General features: G+C 33.7%; 1 protein-coding gene across 8 annotated transcripts; it reads left to right on the top strand.

Annotated features, from left to right (window-relative positions):
* The first annotated feature begins 4,891 nt into the window (after positions 1-4,891).
* Positions 4,892-23,376, top strand: LOC107842822. Of its 8 annotated transcripts, none has more exons than XR_007044758.1 (4): positions 4,892-6,232; positions 6,315-6,359; positions 7,805-7,989; positions 23,245-23,376. XR_007044758.1 is itself a non-coding variant. In XM_016686850.2 (3 exons), exons 1-3 carry the CDS (start codon positions 5,995-5,997, stop codon positions 7,873-7,875), a joined length of 354 nt encoding a protein of 117 aa, XP_016542336.1. In that variant the 5' UTR covers positions 4,892-5,994; the 3' UTR covers positions 7,876-9,494. The 8 variants fall into 8 exon arrangements, 1 of the variants encoding a protein (XP_016542336.1); XR_007044757.1 differs by lacking the exon at positions 23,245-23,376 and adding an exon at positions 10,465-10,523; XR_007044761.1 differs by lacking the exon at positions 23,245-23,376 and having other exon boundaries at positions 6,525-9,494.
* The last annotated feature ends 382 nt before the right edge of the window (positions 23,377-23,758 follow it).

The following is a 23,758-nucleotide window of genomic DNA, read 5'->3' on the forward strand; positions in this document are numbered from 1 at the left end:
GATTTTGGGAAAAACAAATAAGAAATTGGGGACAAAAAAATTAAAATTCAAACACGAATTAATCGTGACCGACTGCATTCATATGAAATCAAATGATTTTGAGTATAATTCGGATTAACAGTTGTCGTTGTTGACTTGCTTTACTTTTGTTGCGTTGAAATTGTGGTTGTTGTTAAAGCCATTGTCGATGGTTGTCTGTTGTTTGTTGTAAACAGGTAAGGGGAAAAGAGATGAGGAGTTGGGTCAGGTCTGGGTATTTGGAGAGTGGGCCGGTTGGTTGGGTTGAGGGTTTTGGAGTTATTTAATAAATAACTCCAATCAAATTATGATTAGACATTTTATTTAAATTTTGATCAAATTGACAATAAATTGACTAATTGCATTGCAATTATGGTCAATTTGATTTCAATTATGTTCAAATTTAATAAGTTGGCTAAATTAAATTATAATTTGACATGAATTAATATCCAACTTAATTTCAAGTTTCTTGATTTGATAAAATCAAACATATATTTTTTTCAAATAAATTATTTTTTAGAACAAATTATATTTAAATCAAAACTTTACTCATTTGAATTTATTTTCAAGATAACCCTTGATTCAAATCTCATTTTTAATAAAATAGTTATTTAAGTAATAAAATAATTCATTCTCGTATCCATTACTTAATGACAAACTTTACCCAAATTAATATTTTAGATAGAATATATCCGATAAAATAAATAATTCAATTTTATTTAAAATCGAAGAAAATCAGAATTAAACTCAGTCGTAGAGGGTAAAAATTAGGTGTCAACAATCATCTCATGCTCCAACTTCACCAAAAGTCCGGTCCTCATATCTTTAGACTCTTTCAAACCTTTCCTACTCTTATGACAAGTGTTTTAATATTATTTTTTATTTTGTTAAAAATTTATGGTGCATCTTATGAATGATCAATGAAAATGTTTGGTTTTAGTATCTAGCTTCTAGCTATTTCCTTGTTTTTGCAAATACTTTGTTATATCTAACTGAGTTTTGACTTTTAACTATTTGTATAGATGAAAGCCCAAGTGTCCATGAGCTTAAAATTTCTATTCCATGAGACTTGGTTTGTATAATTGGCATGAATTCTTTATGACACCAAAATGGAAAAGTGTATATTGTGTAATATTTATAGTCCAACATTCTGACCTGGTTTAAATAACGTGTGTCTTTTGATACTCTGTTTGTACTCTGAATTGATTAAAATAGGTTAAGCATAGTACGCAAGGTGCATTAGTTTTTCATCAAAAAAAAAAAAATTACTGAGCTTGTGTATATTTTGATGATTGACAAAGCAGTGGAACACGTATATGAAATAGATTGATCAACATGTTCCTGTATCTAGAGTCTAACTTGTATAGAGAGTTTTTAAAATACAAAAAGGGCTCAAGAAAAAAAGACTACAAAGTTTGTACGAAGCATATTCAAGACAAAAATTTAGAAACATATAGACTCAAGCATCCAAGCAAGATGGGAGTCCTTGTCAAGCAAGAGTTCTTACATACTTGAACTAATCATATCCACATAAGGAATCCACAAATATGGACGCTCAAGAATCCAAGAAGGTGAGAGTCCTGGTCAAGTAAGAGTTGTTAATGTATTGATAGATTTCAATAATTGACAAAGTGATGAACTAAGTACATGAAACATGTTTCTATTACTTGTTCCATCATGCGGAGTTCATAATTCTTTATTATTTATATGGTTGAAATAATTTTTGATGATGCCAAAAAGAGGAAGTTAAGGGTTGTGTAGATTTTATAACCCAGTTTAACTAATTTGGCTCATTTAAGTGTATCATGCTTTAGTTTTCACAATTCAAGATGTTCGTATTAAAATAGAATGCATAAGAGCATGAGTTATAATTCAAATGTTCCATCTTTAGCATTCATAGGACAAGATGTTGACATCAAAATGAAATGCACACAAACATGAGTTTGTCATCGTCAAAAAGGGAGAATGTGTTAGGAGTTGTGAAATTTTAATGATTGGCAAGAGGTAATGGATTAAGTAAGCATAGCTGGTTTATGGAAAACTACTTAAAAAGAATTCAACTTGCTAGAGGACTTTCGATAGATAAAGTCACATGTGCAAAAATAAAGGAACAGAAGTTTGTTATTTCAGATAAAAATAAGGTGATCATCATGTACTGAAAAAGAGAGTTGGTGTTTGACTACAACACTCAACAAAAGAGTCCAAAAAGCATGAAAGTCCTTGTAGAATTAGATTTCTACTTGGTTGGAGTTATAAATACTCAAGTTCTTCCAAAATTAAAAAAATGTGCATACTCTGAGAGCAGAAAAGGTACAACACGAGCAAATAAGCAAAACAAATATTTGAAATTTTTTTGCCTAGTTATGAAAGTGCAGCCTAATACAATGAACCATATTGAAGAACTTGTTTCATTCATTTGTCTAATAGTCTTCTATTCTAGTTAATATATAATAGAAAGTTAATTGAATTGTAATTTTCATGCTGTCTTAGTGACAGTGTGTTATAAACTGGTTTAAGAGTTTAGTCTTCGAGTTGGAATAACTCGAAGACTTGGGAATATAAATCTTGAGAGGTTTGTGTGTTCTTAGAAATTAGAGCTAATTCCTAGGGTTTCTAGAGTTTTATAATATAATTTTCAAGTGGGCAAACTTGAAGTGGGGTTAAACAGTCTCGGAGATTATTGAACATTAGGAATTAGAGTTTATAGTTCCTTAAATTACAGAGTTTGTAATCTTTTATTGTAAGACTCATTGTATTTAGTGAAGTTGGGATTAAATCATGTAGAGGTGCAGGTCGTGGATTTTTAAATCACCACATAAAACTATCATATTTATTACTTACTGTTTTTACTATTTTTTTTGGAATATGTTAGATAACCTGGTCAATCCGTAGGCAAAAATCAGGCATAACTCACGTGGATTATTAGGATATGTAGAAATATCAAACAACAAACCTAACACCAGCAAACCTTACACGAGCCCTACCTATCTCCTTAACTCTGTGAACCCCCAAAATCATGAAGTCAGCCTCTCTCTCTCCTTCTTCTTTGAAATCTCATGGACCTCGAGACTCTTTTATTGGCTTTTGCTTAGATGAATTCGTTGTCTATTGCCAAAATCTAATATAAGTCAGTCATAAATTTAAATCCTGATTTTGTGGGATATGTTTCCCTCTTGGTGGTATTTTCCTTCAACTTTCTCAATCAATTTCTCATCTCCCTATCAAATGACTATTTTCAAATTTAACCCGATATTTTGAGCTAGAAATACATGGTGTTTCTGTTCCATTTAGGGGGAAATGGTAGAGAACTTGAGAGGTTTTTGAAGTTGAAATTTTCTATTGTTAACTACAGTATTCTCATAGCTTTTGAATCGAAAAATTCATCTCTATAGCCTTGAGCTTAGAACTTCTAATATTCTTAGTTTCTTTTGTTCAAATTATATCCAACGTCCTATGGAAAATTTGTTTGAAAAGGAGTCAAGTGAGTGAAAATTCTTTCCGACAACTCGCCGTCATAATTTGCTGCCCAAAAAAAGGTATTCTCCGTCTCTACACATCTTTGTATTTGTGTGTTCTTTAGGTATTTGGTTTATCAGTTTCTGTGCTTAATATCTAGTTTACTTTTTGCTCACTACGGTACTTAATTGTTCCTATTTTCCCCATTGTATAAATTATAAGGTGAAGCAAAATTTGGCTTATTTTTCCTTAGAACTTTCATGTTTCGAGTTTATTACCAAAACCACCGTGTTGCGGAAATTGACTACAATTTCTAGTAGTTTAATATAAAAAAGGTATTGTTTTATCATCAAAATGTGCTTTTTTCAAGAATCATAAATGTTAATCTATGTCTTATAGGAAACTAGAAGTTGTTAGTTAAATTCTATTACGCTCTTCCTCTGTTTTCTGTTCTAGAATCATTAATGTTCTCTTCACTTGTCCAGAATTTAAGGGTAGCATGAATGGGTGTTATACCTCCTTCTGTTTTGTCTTTCGATTATTTTCTCACTTTCATGACTCATGGAGTTAGTCTCAATTATAGTACTTTAGTTTAAAATGTGTTGGCTACATTATTTGCTTAGCTTTGGTTAAAATCTTGATAAAAATGTGAAGGTTCGATTTTATGGGACTTCAAGTCTTAGTACTTGAATGTTTTCTCTCCTATCGCATTGTGTGACTTGAGATGTAGGATTGTCTGCCTTGAAATTTTTCAAAGGTCTAACTAGAATATGAATAAATTTGAAACAAAATGTGCTTCCCATTATGCTTAGAATAATATATGTTTCAAGTATTGAGTTAGTTAATTGAAGTTTATTCTGATAAATTAAATAGGATATAATTCTTTTCCTCCCTTGGTTTAAGTTAGTTTTAATAAGCATAGGAGCCAATATCTTTGTCAAGCTTTGTATTTAAATGTGTGACTGGATATTATACTTACGCTAATATCTTTGTCAAGCTTTGTATTTAAATGTGTGATTGGATATTATACTTACGCCAATATCTTTGTCAAGCTTTATTTCCTTGTAATTTATTTGTGATATTTATGATTCTAACTTTAACTAATTTTAATTAATCTAAATAAATTTCCCAAGGTGTTGCAGTTTTTATTTTATTTTTATTTTTTTCCTTTCTTTACTTATTTGGATTTTCTTATTTAATTTGTCTTGTTTAAAAAATGAAGTAAAAATGGACATTATGCTAATCTTCTTGAAAACAAGTCCTTTCACATTAAAATGACATTCTTTTCGTTCATGTGTCAATTAATCTCTTTTTGGCTAAAGATAATTTTTTGAAAACATAAAAAAAAATACGTTTTCTTTTAATTTAAATAGGCCAAAATGGCCTTTTATTAAAACAAACTATTTACACATGAGAATCGGCCCAAATCCAAAAATCCAACACACTACAACCACAAAAACCTGTCAGCTATGTCAAGACCAAATAAGTAAAGTGGCCGCCTCTTCACTTTCTTCTTCATCTCATCGATGAATTCGACGATCAGAAAATGTCCAGCTTCTTCTATCCTCTTCCTCGTTAAAATTCGGTTCCACACAGAGATGATGAAACCTTTCTGAGTTTGTTGTTGTTCTTCACTGCTTCTCAGCTTCAATCTTATGTATTTGACTTAGAATTGAAAAGATTATTCTCTTCTGAGGTTTGAAAGTTTCAATCCAAAGTTTAGATTGAGCTTTGAGTGCATTTTATCTTGCGCGTTTAATGTCATGAAATTACCCAATCGGAGACTAATCCATCTTAACCAACACACATCCATACCTCCTGACCTCAGATAATTCTTTCCTTTTCTCTTCTTCCTTATTTACCTGATTCTATTTGAGATTTTCACCACTTCATCTTTTTTAACAGGTTGAGCTCAAACAAGGAGCTAATACCACTGTCCTAAAAATCTGAAGCAAGCTTTTATCCCAACAAATCAGGTAAATGATACATTCAACCTTGTTTCTCTCTTTCACTTCCTGCACTTCAGTACTTATTGTTGTTTCTTATTCCATTTGCATTATGATGGTGTTCCTGCTTGACTATATTTCGAAATGGTGGCATGTATGTCATGACGAAAAAGATAAGATCTTATGTTATACTATATCTATCATGTTGGATAATTCACAAATACTGAAGTGTAAATGTCATGAACAATTTTTCACTCTGTTCCTCATTAAAACTTTTTTCTTTTTTTCTTTTCTACCTCTCCTCTATTAATTCCAATTAGTTCATAATACCTCTCTCATTGATTATCACATTTCAATATATATATATATATGCAAAATAATTTTAAAGATACAAAAGGGGAAAAACATCATGAAAAATAAGAAGGATATCAACTATATTTAATGCTAATTTTTTTTAATTAGAAGGTGAGGTTTAAGGGTATGTTTTATTCATAAGTGAAATTGTACCGAATCCCAGTCCAAAAGTGATCTAGCCCAAAGTGGAAAAACACAAAAGCAAAAAACAAAAAGAAAAATGAAGGAAAGTGACCTCCTAAAAACAAAACAAAAGAAAAAGATAAAAGAGTATCTAAGCGGAGAAGAATATTCTCGAAGCTTGACTCTTCGTTTCCACCGCCATATGCTGGAGCTCCACATCACATTTGACGAGCAAAAGGAGATCTACAAATGTTTTGTCCAGAAGGATCCGACACATATACTCTCAACTGTGATCGATGGGACCTCCAAAGCCGTCAAATCAAATGTTGAGGAAGGTAGATTCTCTACCTTGGAGGGTTACAACTTGTTCCTGTTGTGCATCTCAAACTGATGTTGATTTACTCTCTCCCTTTTTAGAAACTCCTCCAATTTGTCACCGGTGTGGGGGAGCTCTTCCCAAACGTAAGATTGCAAAGAACCTCTTTTTAATATCTATTTGTGCATAAATTATATTTAAATCATTTTTTGATATGACTTTCCAACCGAAATGGTGGGTTTCCTATCTAATCGTCGTCGATTTGACCGCCGAGATGAATTTTTGATCAAAATGTAAATCTGGGCGTGCAGGGAGTTGAAATATCTTTGACTTAAAGAGTTAACTTAAGTATGATCAAGTCAAAAATCTACTCCCAACCATTGACGGGTTGATCTCTGATGGAGATTGATACCACCATCTAAAAACTAAATCTTCAAAGAGATAACTTACACAATACTTTGAAGGTACGAAGTGTTCACTATGACTAGAAGGAGAAGAAATGGACTAATGCAGCAGTTAAACTAGATTTGTATCTCTTAGGTCCAGATTTTGTATCACATGAATGCCCCTAAGCTCCCACTAGGTGAGTAATACTTCAGACCAAATGAAATTACTTCAGAATCTGAAAGCATACATCAGTAAATTAGCAAGTATGTTAGATCTATTTGTCTCCTATTTATTGTTGAAATGAACTGTTCCATCTAAGACCTTGAACCAACATTGGATATCCTTGAGTATATGTATGTTTGATCCTCATATAAGGAAGTGTTATTCTTGTCTAGGTTAATGATTGATTTGCCTATCCTTGGAATTACCTAAAAAGAATTAAACTAATAATTACCTGCAAAAACAAAACTTAAGTTAGAAAAAAAATCACCAAGAGTATTTTTCTCTCTTAAGGAAAGTTATTCTCTTACTGAAATAGCATTTCTTATTATGTTGTTGGAGTTTCCCTCCATTGTTACTCTGTGGGATCTCCAATTTTCCATTAAGAATGTGAATCATGGTCATAGTCAGTTTCTAGGATGATATGAGAGCGCTTATTATCCAATAATACTTCAAACCTTCTCTTATAACAACAGATGTAGCCACTAGATTAGTAGAATCTAGGATCTTCACTCCTTTAGCAACTATCAAGTTGTCATTAGTTTCTCTCAAACAAAATGGAGGAGGTCCCATCTGTGTTACATTTCAGCCAAACAGTTGGAGGGATCCATCTATCAAGCAAAATAGATTTGACATATTATAAATTCTTCTGAGCCACTAGTTAAATAATGTATTTTAAATCCATAAATTAGGAGGTGTAAGATAGTGTCAAGAGTTACACTGATGCTAGGTTGCCATTCATTTTTTGGCCATGGTTTTGGATATGACGAGTTACGTGATGAGTATAAAATAGTTATTATCTCCAATAAATTTAAACTTATTAAGTTCAAACCTACAAATGGATGACACTTGGTGAACATGTAGGGATTTTCAAGGCTCTTTTATAAATTGCTCACCTAATGTGTAATGGGGAGGCTTTATTGGAAATCTTTAGGTGAGAACAATGGCTACAAGATTAGTCGTAACATTGTTTCTTTTGATTTAGGTAATGAGACATGGGATAAGGTGGAGCAACCCAATATGAAGAGGGTGTTATTCGATTTAAAGAGGAAGTGATCTATCGTACTCTGTAGCTATGAGAGACATCATTCTGATATGTGGGTGATGAACGATTTTGGGGTTGAAGCATTGGAAAAGGATTTTTACCATTGGTTGCCCTCCTTATCCTAGGTATTCTATCTTTACTACGCATTCGTCCCTGTCATTCTCTCCATTTTTTTGGCAGTCATATAAGGGTAAAATTTAACTATTGTTTCGCTCCGTTTCATGATTTACAATCTAAAGGGTGAGTCAATCAAATGAGTACAAGTTCCTGAACTTATGGGGGGTGTTTTGAGGCAGAAATCTTTGTTGAAAGCTTGGTTAACCCTTTGTTGATAGGTGCTCAGGAACATGATAATAATAAAGGCTGAAAATTATGTCGTCGATTACTTGTAAGTGTTAAAACTTTATATAATTATTGGTTTGGTTCAGTTATTTTTGATGGCCAAACCAAATATTACTGATTTTTGAAAATGTAAAAGTCAAATCAAATAAAGTTTGACCTCTTTAATCGATTTTTCGACTTGGGTCGATTTTGACCCAAACCGTGAGCTGGGGGTGTGCATTGATCAATTTGGTTCTGGTTTTTGTATTATCAATTCGATTTGTCGGTTTTAATTTTTAAATATTTTAAATTTAATAACTAAACCAATAAGATATTCTTATCAGTTTTCAGTTTATCAATTCTTAGACCTTGATGGTTCGATTTCTTAGTTGCAGGCAAAATCCTATATGATATGTTTTAATTTATATAATATTGAACGTCAGTTCAAAAAATTTAATAGGTTTGTTAGTTTACAGAAATTAAAGAGCAATTAAGAGAAATAATGTGTGTGTATCTATAATATATTAAAAGTGTAAAGACCCTTAGAAAAGTGATTTGAACCTTTTACTCTTTATTAAAAGACTCTTTTTTAGATAAAACTGTTTTTTCACTATTTCTTAAATTTATTATTTAATTATTTTTTATTATATTAACTAGACTTTCTAAAATATATGGGATTTCAAAAATATATGGTAGGAAAATTAAATAATATTTTACTTTCTAAAATATACGGGACTCCTAAAATATATGGTAGGAGAATTAATTAATATTTTTCTTTCTATTGTTCAATTAGAAAGTTACTCCTAAAATAGGATTCTATTAAGGAAATACTTCTATAAATATTGAGATGTACGTTAAACTAGAGAACCAACTGGTTTGCCTATATATATATATTTCTTTATTTTCATTCAAAATCATTCTTTAGGATCAAGATTTTCGCTCAGACAAGAATTAGTTGGATCAAAATCGAAGCTTTGTGATCACTGTTATTTTTTTTGCCAAACTCATCGGCAGCCCCTGAACTTGGCACAATCTTTCACTTTGGCACCTCAAGTGGACGTTGTTCACTTTTGGCACTTTATGTAGCTATAAGTTTGTCATTTTGACACCTTTTGCTGATTCAGCAAAGAGATTGTATTACACTCGCTTTTAAGCGAGTTTCAAGGGTATTTTCATAATATTTTCATCTTCCTTCTCTTTCTTCCTCACTCTTTCAATCCATTTTTTCCCTTTCCTTGACACATCCATACACGAATTTCTCCTTCATTGATCTAATTAACAGAGAAAAAAAAAAAGAAAGAAGCAAGGTTAATGCGCTATTTGAGAAATAAGAATGGTTGATTTTCCCTTGTGTTGATTTTAATCATTCTTGTTTCTTAAAATGAGTTCCCTTCTTAAAATGATTTTTTATTCATTAATCGAATCAACGGAAAAAAAAAAAGGAGAAAATCAAGAAAAAAAATTTCACCATTTCTGTGAATGTAAGCTTTCTTGTTTTTTTTTTTTGAGAGATTGTGATGTTTCAATTCACAAAGCTAATGAACATACACAAAAACATAACAGATTTCTACTAACTGTGTTAAGATTTCAGCGAATTCTTCACTTTACACTTTATTATTTATTGGAGATGATATCATATTGAAGGGTGGGGAAGCGGGTGGGTAGGTTGGGAGCGGGCAGGTGGTGAGGAGGTGGGTCGGTTGGAGAAGACGGATGGGGATTGATGGAAGGGTGAGAGGTGGGTAGGTTGGAGAAGATAATTGAGGGTTAGGGGTGCAGGCAGGTGGTGAGGGGGTGGGTTGGTTGTAGAAGATGAATGGGGATTGGTGGGGTGGGGAGAATTAAATTTTATAACTTTTTACTAATTATTAAGTTAAAAAATTGTCAAGTGTCAATATTTGATTGGTATTTTTTTATTTTAATTAAAAACAGTTATTTAATAATTAATTTAGAAAAAAATGACAAATGTCATAATATTATTGATCACTTTTACACGTCATCGGCGCGTGATATTTTTGTTGATTCAGCTAAAAGTGTCAAAATAATATTCGTGTGTATGTTATTTGAGGTGCCAAAAGTGAACAACGTCCACTTAAGGTGCCAAAGTGAAAGATTGTGCCAAGTTCAGAGGGTTATCGATGGGTTTGGCCTATTTTTTTTTATAGTTTACAGGTCATAGATGAATGTCGGCTGGCTTTGAAGAATTTCTTGTGTAAAGGTTAGGTTTAATTGTATTGTTTTGATATTTTATTGTCTTATTGTTTTATTTTAATTTACAGATGGATGAATGTGAGTCGGCTTTGAATTTTTTTTTAGGTAAAGTTATGTTTAATTGTATTATCGTAATATCTCTATTAGTTTGTTATTTTGTGGTAGTTTACAGTTCGTAGATGAATCTCGATCGGCTTTAAGAAATTTGTGTGCAAAATTTAAGTTTAATTATATTGTTTTGATATCCCTTTTATCGTATTCTTTTGTTGCAGTTTATAGGTGATAGATAAATGTTGGTCGGTTTTGAGGAACTTTTATTAGGTTTAGTTGTATTATTTTGATATCTCTATTATCGTATTATTTTGTTATTGTTTACAAGTGGTAGATGAGTGTCGGACGACATTTGGCAAAAATTTTATGTGTAAAGATTAGATTTAATTGTATTATTTTGATGTCTCTGTCATTGCATTATTTTATTGCAATTTACAGATGGTAGATGAACGTCGATTGACTTTTAAAAATATTTTTGCTAAAGATTAGGTTTGATAAATAAATTCTCCATCTTCACATATCCAAAAAATATTAAATTTAATTATTATATTCATCTTTATTATTTAAATAAATATCCTATTTAATGTAATGTTTGAACTCATTAAATCAAAATTAAATTATTAATTCAATTAAATTTTTTATAAAATCATTAAAAAAATATTAACTCAATAAACCAATAACAACAACTCAATTGCATTTTTATCGATTTGGTTTTTGGTCAGTTTGATTTTTGCACACCCCTACTGTGAAACCTCTGACTACTATTATTTGGTCTTATCTTTATTGAATCGATTTTTATATTTATTACTTACATGATACACAGCACGGAGTAATCTATTTTGTAACAGCAACACTTCAAATTATATTACTTCAACAAATTCAAAGATATGAGAAATTCACACACTTAGTTAGAAAATAATGCTGAGAAGAGGGGAAGAATAATTTGATTTTCAGTGCATAAATCTGAGGTACGACCTTTAAATTTATAACCAATGAGAGGTGTATGTTCGTAATTTTGGGTATGTCTTTACAAAAGAGGCAAAACTCATTTTGAAAAATAATTGTTGTCTTTCGCAAAAAGAGGCATGAGAAAAATAAATGGAAAAATTTCGACTCAAAAGTTAAAAGTCAAATCAAAATCAAAGCCGACTCGAGCAAACACTGATAAGATGTCACGAGAGCTCTCCATCTTCCTAATTTTGCAAGCCAGAGTGAAATGTTTTTCTATTTATGTATATTAATAATACATTATTTTCGTCTATGTGGGACAAAACTTACGTCATTCTTTCTATTTACAACATACTCCAAAGGTCATGGAATTAAATCTCATTCTCACACACCCAAAAAAAAAATCAACAACCCCCAAATGAATGGACTATTTTCATATGGTAAAAACATGTTTAAGAAAACTTGTGTTTATGCTATTAAGAATTAATTACTTTTGAATAAGTTGGGTTAAAACTTTTCGTAACGAACATATATAAAATATACTCCTTCCGTTTCATAATAAATGAATTGTTGGATTTTGACACAAAGATTAAGGAAAAACATTAAAGATATAAATTTAATACAACTTTTTATTTTTATCCTAAAAAAAGAAAAAGTTGACCTTGTAAAATTATAAGGCTAAATTTGAAAAAAAAATTAATTATTTACTTATTTTAAAACATTAATAAATATTCCAACAATTCACTTATTCTGAAACGGGGGAAGTAATTAATTAATCGGCATATGTGAGATCCTTGAACGGTAGATCAAATTTTAGTGCATACCTAAACATTGTAAATCATATAGTCAACTCTTGACTTTTTCTTGTCCTAGTTATTGTGTTTGACCGTTCATCTGATATCGTGAGTACATAGAGAATTTATCTTACAATCCTTCCTCTTGAAGCAACTAACACTTTCACTCATATCGGTGAATCGTCCTAAACGTGAAATTCGTAGACACTCTATTTTACTATGTTATATCAAACTTACAATTAGATTTGTTCTGAATTTTCTACTTTAACTGATTTTCTATCACAATTAGGATAACTTTTATTGATGAAAAAAGTTTTCTTGTTGAAAAAGATCTTTCCTATTAGATTTCTTCTTTATTAGAGAAAGAGTTTTGTAGCTCTATAAATATAATTTATCTCTTCTCAAACAAAAACACCATTTCATACACAATCTAGTTCTTTAAGAGTTTTGTTTAGGGTGAAATTTTATTTTTTATTAGTTTTTATCTTTTTTAATATTAGATTTTATATGTAGGCCAATTGGTCAAATCATGTTCAATATTATGTTTTAAGATTAGTTTTTGGAAAAAGGCATCGTTTTCACCCCAAACTATACCCGAAAAGTCGAAGTCACACCTAAACTATACTAGTGACCTATTACACACCTAAACTATAAAAAAGTGAAACTATTTACACCCTGTCAGGCTACCACCACTTGCATGTGGTGTAGTGTTTTACACGCGCTGTCACGTCAGCACCACGTCAGTAAAAAGTATCACTTTTTTATAGTTAAGGTGTGTAATAGGTCACTTATATAGTTTAGGTGTGGATTCGACTTTTCGACTATAGTTTGGGGTGGAAATGATGACTTTTTCCTTAATGTTTTTAGTCGTTTACTTTTGTTATTTAATAGACTGGACGCGCCTAAAATAAGTGTAACACACGCGCCTTAGAATGGGGGTTGCGAGGAGGTAATAATATTACTTTTTTATAGTTAAGGTATGTAATAGGTCACTAGTATAGTTTAGATGTGGCTTAGACTTTTCACGTATAGTTTAGGGTGGAAACGATGCCTTTTCCCTTAGTTTTTCTTTGTCATCTAATTAATTATCATCTCCATTATTGGCCACTTTAAGCTTTCGCATAACGCCCTCTCGATTTTGAAGCTAACAAGTGACATCAGAGCTTATGTGTAACGACCAAAAAATTATAATGAAATATGTGAAATTTGTGATTTTGTGTGATTTAACTATTTTATCCCTCTCCATAGTTGCATTATGGTATTTCTGGGGTGAGGAGGTGATTGACATAATTTTTGATGTATTTTGGTACCATTTATGCGATATTGTGATCTTTTATGGCTTCGAAAGTCTTATTTTAAACTTATATGGATATCTTTTGATCTGTGCAATGGATGGTTGAACGAACTATGTTAGTAGCTCTGGAATATCGATTTTAGGTTAGTTAGACCTTTGGTCCGGGTTTCGGTGCACCCGAGGTCATTTCGATCTATTGATCAAAAAATTAGAAAATTAAAAATATGAGTGTGGGACCCACATTTAGTCGAAGCGATCTCGGATGGAAAACTCAACTTTGCCAGCAAATCCAAAACGTCGATTTTAGGATGGTAACATATTTAGTGTGATTTTATGACTTTTAAATCTCATTTCGACCCTCGATTTGGAAAATTGTGATTTGGGGGTTTGGGGGTCAACTTTGTGAAAATGACGTTTTTTTTTAATCTGACTTCGCTAACACATCCAAAACGTCAAATTTATTATGGTTGCATAGTTCGTTTGCATATATCAAACTCCAAATGAATTTTGAGCACCACGTCGAAGTCCGGGTTGGACTTTAACAAAAGAGTAGTTTTTTTCTTTGCTAGTGCAGATTTTTCTGCACCATTAAATCAGTTTTTGTCTTGTCTCCAAAGTTAAATCCTAAATAGTGTGGAAGCTTAAAAGTGAAGCTTGTGGAGGTTTGGGAAGCTAGATTAACATTTATTTATTAATTCTATTACGGATTTAAAAGTAAAAATTCACTCTTTTCTTATTAATTTTTTTATTGATTTTTCAAAACCCCAAAAATCTTAAATTTTAAACCTCAGTTTCACTCTTTTCACTTGAATAACATTTTAATCTTATAATTACTAGTGTTTCATCAATTTAACCTTCAAAACAACTCTGATTCTTGATTTTAACTCGGATTTTAAAGATTTTACTCGGTAAAGCTTAAAAATATTTTTCATTAATTTAAACCTTGTTTTGACTCTATTTGACTTGGATTTTAAGCTATAGGTTTCTAAAAAATGTGGAAAACTCATTTTTAAAGTAAAGTTATTATTTTGCCCTTCTTTTTCGAAAAATCTATTTCCGAGTTCGTTTTGACCCCTAATCAAAAGTAGTCAATATGAGTGTCGCTAGTTTTATTTTGGCACGTAGATTCCATATTTGATGTTTTTAATGGAGTTCGGGATCATTCGTGAAAATTAAGGTCATAGGTTCAAAGCACAGCGGATCAGTTTCGACATTCGAGGTAGGTTATGACTTATTTCTTTCAGACTGGGTTGAGTAGTAAATGATGGTACAAAATGCATGTTAAGGGAGGAAAACTAATAATAAAAAATGGCTATTTATGTGTTGTGCCTGTGTAGGGGCCTATATATGATATAATTGTCGAAATCGAGTTATTATGTGATGTGTGACCGTGTGGGGTCCTATGTGATATTGATAGTCTTTAATACATGTGAATAATTTTATTGTATTGTATTGTATTGTATTGTTAAGATGCGTAATATGGTAACATTGGTGTATTGTGATTATATTCATACTTTATTGGCGTATGAGACATGTGAAAATTCGTGGATGAAACTAAAATTGAGTGGATATTGGCTCACGTGATTATGAAAATATATCATTGTGGTTGGTTTTGGAAATATATCATGTGGCTGGTTGTAGAAATATATCATGTGGTAATTGGTTGTGAAAATACTCATTGTGATTGGTTATGAGCATTACATTCTCATATCATACTCATTTATGAAACATTGGTACCACTGTGACAACATATGAGAAACACTGGCAAGACCTTGTTAAAACCTTCTGCGAAAGATGTGTCGAGGAGAAGATATTGTAACACCTTATAAAATTCTTTCCGAGGGATGTGCCAGAAAAGAGATATAAGATATGTGGATTGTATATGGGTTGACGAACCCCCCATGGGTCCTACGTCGGGAAGCTTTAGCTCCATAGGTATATAAGGGATTGTACGACAATTTTGAACGTTGTGCGGCAAACTCATGCATCATCATCATCATATAGATTGTACTTACTTTATTGTGTTACGTTGTGTTGTTTTGCCATATTGACTTGTGATCAATGTATTTGTTGTATTTTTCTTTACTTGTATTTGATGATCATGTATATATATGTTCTACTTATATGTGATATAATATGTACTTGTGTCCTATCGTGGTGTGATGCAATATATGTGTTATATTAGAACTGGTAGTGCAAGCGGTGTGGGCTACCGTTGTACGATATTTTTTTATTGTAGGTGACGTGTCCTTAGTGTGTATTTGTATGCTTTATTTTCTACTTTCCTCGGTCAGCGTATGATACCTACTGAGTACAAGTGGACCGTACTTACTCGTACTTCACATTTTCAGTGCAACTTCAAGTTTAGGTGAGCCTCAAACTGATTGATTTTGGGTACCTTCATATTACTCAAGGTTGGACATTCATATGTCCGGAATTCACCTGTATCTTTCTGTATTAGTTATGTCTTTATTAGTATTCGGAGACATATATTATTACTTTGTGATTATTTTTCAGATGTATTTGACTCCGGGATTGTATTAGTAGTTCTTGTACTGTTAACACCAGGTTTTGGGAGTTATGATTGCATGTGTTGATGTTATTCTTTTCGTTTTTATTATATCTATGTGGTTCGACGTTATTCTAGAAGTATTACTTGGGTATTTCTGTCTTTTCCTATTCCTTTTTGTATCAGTTTGGGTGATAGTCTTATTTGTCAAGGTACGTCGCGACAAGTGTCCTCATGACCTTTGTTCCTGGGTCATGACAAATTGGTATCAGAGTAGTCAGGTTTCATTGGTCTCAATGGTGTAAAAACAGGATATCTAATAGAGTCTCATAGATCAATACATAGATGTCTATATCTCTCTTTGAGAGGATATAGGATGTTCTTAGAAAACTTTTCTCATTTTATTCCTTATCACGCGAAGTTCTTTAATACTTTGTGTTCCCATCTGTATTTCACTCTTTCTACGTGGATGGTGTGCTTATACATCTTATTAGTTGAGAGATGTTGTGAGAGATTAGTGGAGATCGTTTGTTGTTTGTAGGACTGTTGATGCTCCTGAGTTAACCTGGGATCAGTTTACTAATGCCTTTTTAGAGAGATTTATGTCTTATAGTTTGAGAGATCGGATGCATGATAAGTTTGATCGTCTGGACCAGGGCTCTGTGACAATTGTTAAGTATGAGTCATGGTTTCATGCCTTGTCCATATATTCCTATTATAGCATTTCCACCGAGTCTAAGAAGATTCAGAAGTTTGAGAAGGGTTTGGATGTCTCCCTTCAGTTGGCTACGTCTCAGATGGTTTTGTGTTGGGGGCTTCTTTCTAGAGTATAATAGATCATGCTAAAATGATAGATGGTATTCTTAGTGCATCTTAGGGAGGCACCAAGAAGGCGCGATGTTTTGGTGAGTTTAGGAGTCAGACCTCTCGAGGCAAAGATTTTAGAGGTTCTCATGGATACCATGGTAAGCCAATGTGGGAGGCTTTACAAAGTTCAAGTGGTGGATCTTCTAGTTCAATAGTTCAGGCTGGCCATTCGAGCTTAGTTGTACCTTCTTCTGTTGAGGTTGGTTTCAGAGGTTGTTTTGTGTGTGATGAGATTGGCCATGTGGCCAGAGACTGTCCCTACCGAGTGGTTTGGGCTACTCCTATTCCAATTGTAATGGGTAGGAGGCTACCATAGGAGCGAGGGGCAGAGGCAGTAGAGCTTGTGGGGTGGTCGTGGGGCCACTCAAGCAGTTGGTAGTCATGGGGCCACTCAGACAGTTAGTGGTCATGGAAAATGCTATGATATCCCAGCCAAACCTAAGGTAGAGGCTTCTGATGTTGTGATTATAGGTTTCGTCTCGGTTTGTTTCAGACCTGCATCTGTATTATTTGATCCTAGATAGACTTTCTCCTATGTGATTGTATATTTTTCTTCGGGTTTTGATTTTGTTAGTGAGCCTCTTGCCATGTCTATTTGTGTATCTACCCGGTAGGTCATTCTTTAGTGGTGGATCAGGTGCACCGATCTTGTGTTGTGACTTTTGCTGGGTGTGAGGTTTTGGTAGACTTGTTTGTGTAAGATATGGTCGATTTTGATGTTATTTTAGGTATATATTGGTTGGCTCTTTATCATGTTGTCTTAGATTATTTTGCTAAGATCGTGACTTTAGTTTCGCCAGATGTGCCAAGGATATCTTGAAAGGGTGCACTTTATTCGGGTCTTAAGAGGATTCAATCTTATGTTCAGGCTCATAAATTGGTTAAGATAGGATAATTATCTTACTTGGATCATATTTGTGACACTAATGTTGTTTTGCCTCCTTCCTTAGATTCTGTCTGTGTTATCCGTGAGTTTATGGATATGTTCCCTACGAATTTGCCTGGTATGACTTCGAATTGAGATATTCATTTGCTATTGATATTAAGAGGGCACCAAGCCCATTTTTATTCCTCCTTATAGGATGACCCCAACAGAGTTGAAGGAACTAAAGGATCAGTTACAGGAGTTGTTGGATAAGGTATTTATCCGACCTAGAGTATCATTGGGGTACACCTTTTTTGTTTGTGAAGAAAAAAAGATGGGTCTAAGCATATGTGTATTGATTACCGACAGTTGAATATGGTGATAGTTAAGAATACGTGTGCTATTTCTCGCATTGATGATTTATTTGATCAGCTTTAGAGTGTTGCGTTATTTTCGAAGATTGATTTGAGGTCCAGTTATCACCAATTGAGGATTGGATATTTAGATATTCTGAGACAGTTTTTTAGACTTGATATGGTCATTATGAGTTCTTGGTCATGTCCTTCGGGTTGATCAATGCCCTCGCTGCGATCATGGAGTTGATGAACCAGGTGTTTCGATCGTATCTTTACTCCTTTGTTATTGTATTTATAGATGATATCTTGGTTTATTCCAAGAGTGAGGTTGAGCATGGGGAGCATTTGCGGATCATGCTTCAGTTATTGAGGAATGAGAAGTTGGATGCTAAGTTTTCTAAGTGCGAGGTTTGGTTGAAGTCTATTTTTTTCTTGGTTCATGTGGTGACTAAGGAAGGTAATATGGTTGATCCATCCAAGATTATCGCGGTTAGTGATTGGGCTAGACCTACTTCACATCGAGATTCAAAGTTTTGTTGGCTTAGTAGGCTATTATCGGCGTTTTGTTGAGAGTTTCTCTTCTATTGCAGCTCTGCTGACCAAGTTGACCCAGAAGAAGATTTCTTTTCAGTGTTTTAATTCTCGTGAGGAGAGCTTTCAAAAGCTTAAAGATTTGTTGACTTCGGCTCTTATCTTGACTTTTACCAGGAAGGGCGTGGGTTTTACCATCTTTTATGATGCTTCAGGTATTGGATTAGGTGTTGTATTGATGCAGGAGGGAAAGATCGTTGCTTATGCATCTTATCAGTTAAAGCCTCATGAGAAAAATTATCTTACCCATGATTTGGAGTTGTGTGCAGTAGTATTTGCCTTGAAGTTGTAGAGACACTACTTGTATGGAGTCCATTGTGAGATCTTCTCAGATCATCGTAGCCTTTAGTACTTCTTCACCCATCAAGATCTTAATATAATGCAATGTAATTGTCTTGAGTTGCTTAAGGATTATGACTTGACTATTCTCTACCATCCGGGCAAGGTTAATGTGGTTACTGATGCCTTGAGCCGAAAGTCGACTAGCATGGGTAGTTTGGCGCATCTTTTGACCCAGGAAAAGCCCTTGGCCTTGCATTTTCAGTCTTTAGCTATCCAGATGGTTAGGCTTGATATTTCGACACCTAGCGTGTTTTGGCATGTGTGGAGGCTAGATCTTCTTTGATAGAGCAGACTCGGGCTTGTAGGTTTGACGATGTCGGATTGAGGTTGATTCGAGATAAGGTGGTGAGTGGGAGGCTAAGGAAGCCTCACTTAATTCATATTGAGTTTTGAGGATTGAGGGTTGAGTTTGTTTGCTAAAAGTGGGTGATTGGATTAGGTTGATCTTGGAGGAGGCCCATTGTTCTAGATATTCCATCCATCCAGGTGTAACTAACATGTATCATGATTTGAGAAAGAACTACTTGTGGGTTGGTATAAGGCGAGATATAGCGGATTTTATGGCTTATTTCCTATGTTGTCAGCAGGTAAAGGACGAGCATATAAGGCTTGGTGGATTGCTTCAGGTTGCCCATTCTCGAGTGAAAGTAGGAACAAATCACCATAGATCTTGTGACTGGTTTGCCTCATACATCTCATGGTTCTGACAGTGTTTAGGTCATTGTGGATCGATTGACTAAGTCAGCTCATTTTATTCCGATTCAGGTCGCATTCAGTACTAAGAGGTTGGTCCGTATCTACATTCGTGAGATTATGCGTCTTCACAGTGTGTCAGTGTTCATTATTTCAAATCGAGGTCCCATGTTCATATCTCACATTTGGAAGACTTTTCAGGATGAGTTGGGTACTCGGGTGGATCTCAGTACAGCATTTTACCCCGAGATTGATGGTTAGTCAAAACGAACTATCTAGGTTTTAGAGAATATGTTTCGTGCATGCGTGATGGATTTTAGTGGCCAGTTGGACAACATTTGGTTTTAGTAAAGTTTGCATATAATAATAGCTACCATTCCAGTATTGAAATAACTCCTTTTGAGGCGTTGTATGGTAGGCATTGTCGCTCTCCAGTGGGTTGGTTTGATGTTTTAGAGGTGAGACCTCGAGGTACGGACTTGCTTCGTGAGTCATTTTATAGAATCCGGTTCATTAAGGATAGACTTAGAGTGGCTCAGAGTAGGCAGAAATGTTATGCTGATCATAGATTTTGTGCCTTGAGATTTAGTGTTGGTGATCATATCTTTCTTCGAGTTTCGCCCATGAAGGGTGTGATGAGGTTTTAGAATAGGAAGGCAAACTTAGCCCCAATATTGGTTAATTTGAGATTCTTCGGACTGTTGGTGATGTAGCTTATGATTTGGCTTTGCCCCCTGATCTATCAGCTGTTCATCCAGTTTCTTATGTTTTTATGCTTGTCTCTATATTCCTGATGAGTCTCATGTTGTTTATTGAGAGTCAGTTCACTTAGATGAGCGATTGTCCTTTGTTGAGGAGCCAGTCTCCATTAGGGTTAGGTATGTTAGGTGACTGCGCTCTAAAGTTATCTCTGTGGTTAAGGTTCAGTGGTGACATCGACCAGTAGATGATACTTAGGAGATTGAGTCTGATATGTATAGTTCTTATCCCCAGCTCTTCATTGATTCAGGTATTTCTTTGCCTTAGTTCGAGGATGAACTAGAATTTTTAGTGGTGGATGATGTAACGACTAAAAATTTTTGAGAAAATATGTGAAATTTATAATCTTGTGTGATTTGACTGTTTTACCCCTCCACATAGTTGCATTATCATATCTTTGGGGTGTGGGGGTGATTGGCATGATTTTTGATTCATTTTGGTACCATTTATATGATATTATGATCTTTTATGGCGTCAAGAGTCTTATTTTGGACTTATGTTGGTATCTTTTGAACTGTGGGATGGATAGCTGAACGACTATGCCAAAATCTATAGAATATCAATTTTAGGCTAGGTAGACCTTTGGTTCGGGTCCTGGTGTGCCCAACCTCATTTCGACCTAATGATCGGAAAGTTGAAAAAATAGAAATATGGGTGTGGGGTCCACATTTGGTCGATACAAACTAGGATGAAAAATCCCGCTCTTCAGTAGATCTGAAACGTCAATTTTAGGGTGGTAACATGCTTGGTGTGATTTTGCGGCTTAAATGTCATTTCGACCCTCGATTTGAAAAATTATAATTCTTGGTTTCGGGGATCAACTTTGCGAAAATGATGATTTTTTAAAAATCTGACTTCGCCAACGCATTTGAAACGTCAAATTTAGTGTGGATGCATAGTTCATTTGCATATATCAAACCCCGAATGAATTTCGAGCATCACGTCGAAGTCTGGGTTGGACTTTTAAAAAAACAGTAGCTTTTTTCTTTGCTGGTGCAGATTTTTCTGAACCAATAAATTAGTTTTTGGGGCCCATTTACTCATTTATCATCTGACCTCTTGAAAGTTAAACCCTAAAGTAGTGTGAGAGCCTAAAAGTGAAGCTTGTGGGAGCTTGAAAGCTAGATTAACATTTTTTTCTTAATTGTGTTACAAATTTAATGTAAGAATTCACCATTTTCTTAATAATTTCTTAATTAATTTCTTCAAACCCCAGTAATCTTAGGGCTTGATTTTAAATCCCAACTTCAATCTTTTTCGCTTGAATAACATTTTAATCTTATAATTACTAGATTTTCATCAATTTAACCTTCAAAACAACTCTGATTCTTGATTTTAACTTGAATTTTAAATATTTTACCTGGTAAAGCTTTAAAATATTTTTTCTTCTATTTGAACCTCATTTTTACTTGATTTGACTTGGGTTTTCAGCTGCAGGTTTTTAAAAAAAAAAGTGAGAAATGCATTTTTAAAGTAAAGTTATGATTTGCCCTTCTTTTTTGATAACCTCGTTACGGGGTCCATTTTAATCACGAACCAAAAGTAGCCAATATGAGTGTCATTGGTATTGTTTTGATGCGTAGATTTTCTATATAATATTTTTAATGGAGTTCGAGCTCATTCGTGAAAAGTAAGGTCATTGGTTCGAAGTATAGCAGACCGGTTTTGACATTCGAGGTAGGTTATGGCTTAACTCTTTCAGACTGTCTAGGTAGTAAATGATGGTATAAATGCATGTTAAGGGTGTAGACTAATCATGAAAAATGGTTATTTATGTGTTGTACTCATGTAGGGTTTATATGTGATGTAACTGTCGAAATTAAGTTATTATGTGATATGTGTGACCGTGTGGGGTACTATGTGATATTGATTGCCTAGAATACATGTAAATAATTGTATTGTGTTGTTAAGATGCTTAATATGGTAACATTGGTGTACTATAATTATATTCATACTTTATTGGCATATGAGACATGTGAAAATTCGTAGATGAAACTGAAATAATGAGTGGATATTGGCTCACGTGGTTGTGGAAATATATTATTGTGGTTGGTTTTAAAAATATATCATGTGGTTGGTTGTGAAAATACTCATTGTGATTGGTTATGAGCATTATGTCCTCATATCATACTCATTCATGAAACATTGACACCACTGTGGCAACATCTAAGAAACACTAGTAAGACCTTATTAAAACCCTTCCCGAAAGATGTGTCAATTAGGAGATATTGTAACACCTTATAAAACCCTTTTTTAGGGATATGCCGGAAAGGATATGAGATATGTGGATTGTATACGGGTTGACGAATTTCCATGGGTCCTATGTTGAAAAGCTTTAGCACCATAGGTGTATACGGGGATTATGCGATGATTCCGGTGATTATGCTTTGACCACGTGCATCATTATCATCATCATCATATACATTGTACTTACTTTATTGTATTTCATTTTGTTGTATTGCCATATTAACTTCTCATCTATGTATTTGTTGTATCTTCCTTTACTTGTATTTGATGCTCTTGTATATACATGTTCTACTTATATGTAATACAATATGTACTTGTATCCTATCGTGGTGTGATGTTGCAATATATGTGTTATATTAGAACTGGTAGTGCAAGCGGTGTGGGCAACCGTTGTAGGATATTTTCTTATTGCAGGTGACGTGCCCTTAGTGTGTATTTTGTATGCTTTATTTTCTGCTTTGCTCGGTCGTCTTATGATACCTACTGAGTACAACTAGACCGTACTCACTCCTATTTTACATTTTCAATGCAGCTTCAGGTTTGGGTGCGCCTCAAACTGATTGATTTCGGGTGCCTTCAGATTACTCAAGGTAGCGGTTGGACATTCATACATCCGGAGTTCACCTTTATCTTTCTATATTAGTTATATCTTTATTAGTACTCGGAGACATATATTATTACTCTGTGGTTATTTTTCTGATGTATTTAACTCCGGAATTATATTAGTAGTTTTTATACTATTAACACCAGGTTTTGGGAGTTATGGTTGCGTGTGTTGATGTTATTCTTTCGGTTTTATTATATCTACGTGGTTCGACTTGATTCTAGAAGTCTTACTTGGGTATTTTTGTCCTTTCCTTTTCCTTTTTGTATCAGATTAGGTGATAGGCATATTTGTCAAGGTACATCGCAACAAGTGTCATCATGATCTTTGTTCTTGGGTCATAACACTACGGTTCAAGGTCCAATAGTTTAGTGAAACGAGGTTGAAGACAAGTTCAATGCGGTTCAAATCAAATTGCAACTAATTTGATGAAAATAAAAAT

Source organism: Capsicum annuum, chromosome 9 (assembly GCF_002878395.1).
Source record: "Capsicum annuum cultivar UCD-10X-F1 chromosome 9, UCD10Xv1.1, whole genome shotgun sequence".
Classification (NCBI taxonomy): Eukaryota; Viridiplantae; Streptophyta; class Magnoliopsida; order Solanales; family Solanaceae; genus Capsicum; species Capsicum annuum.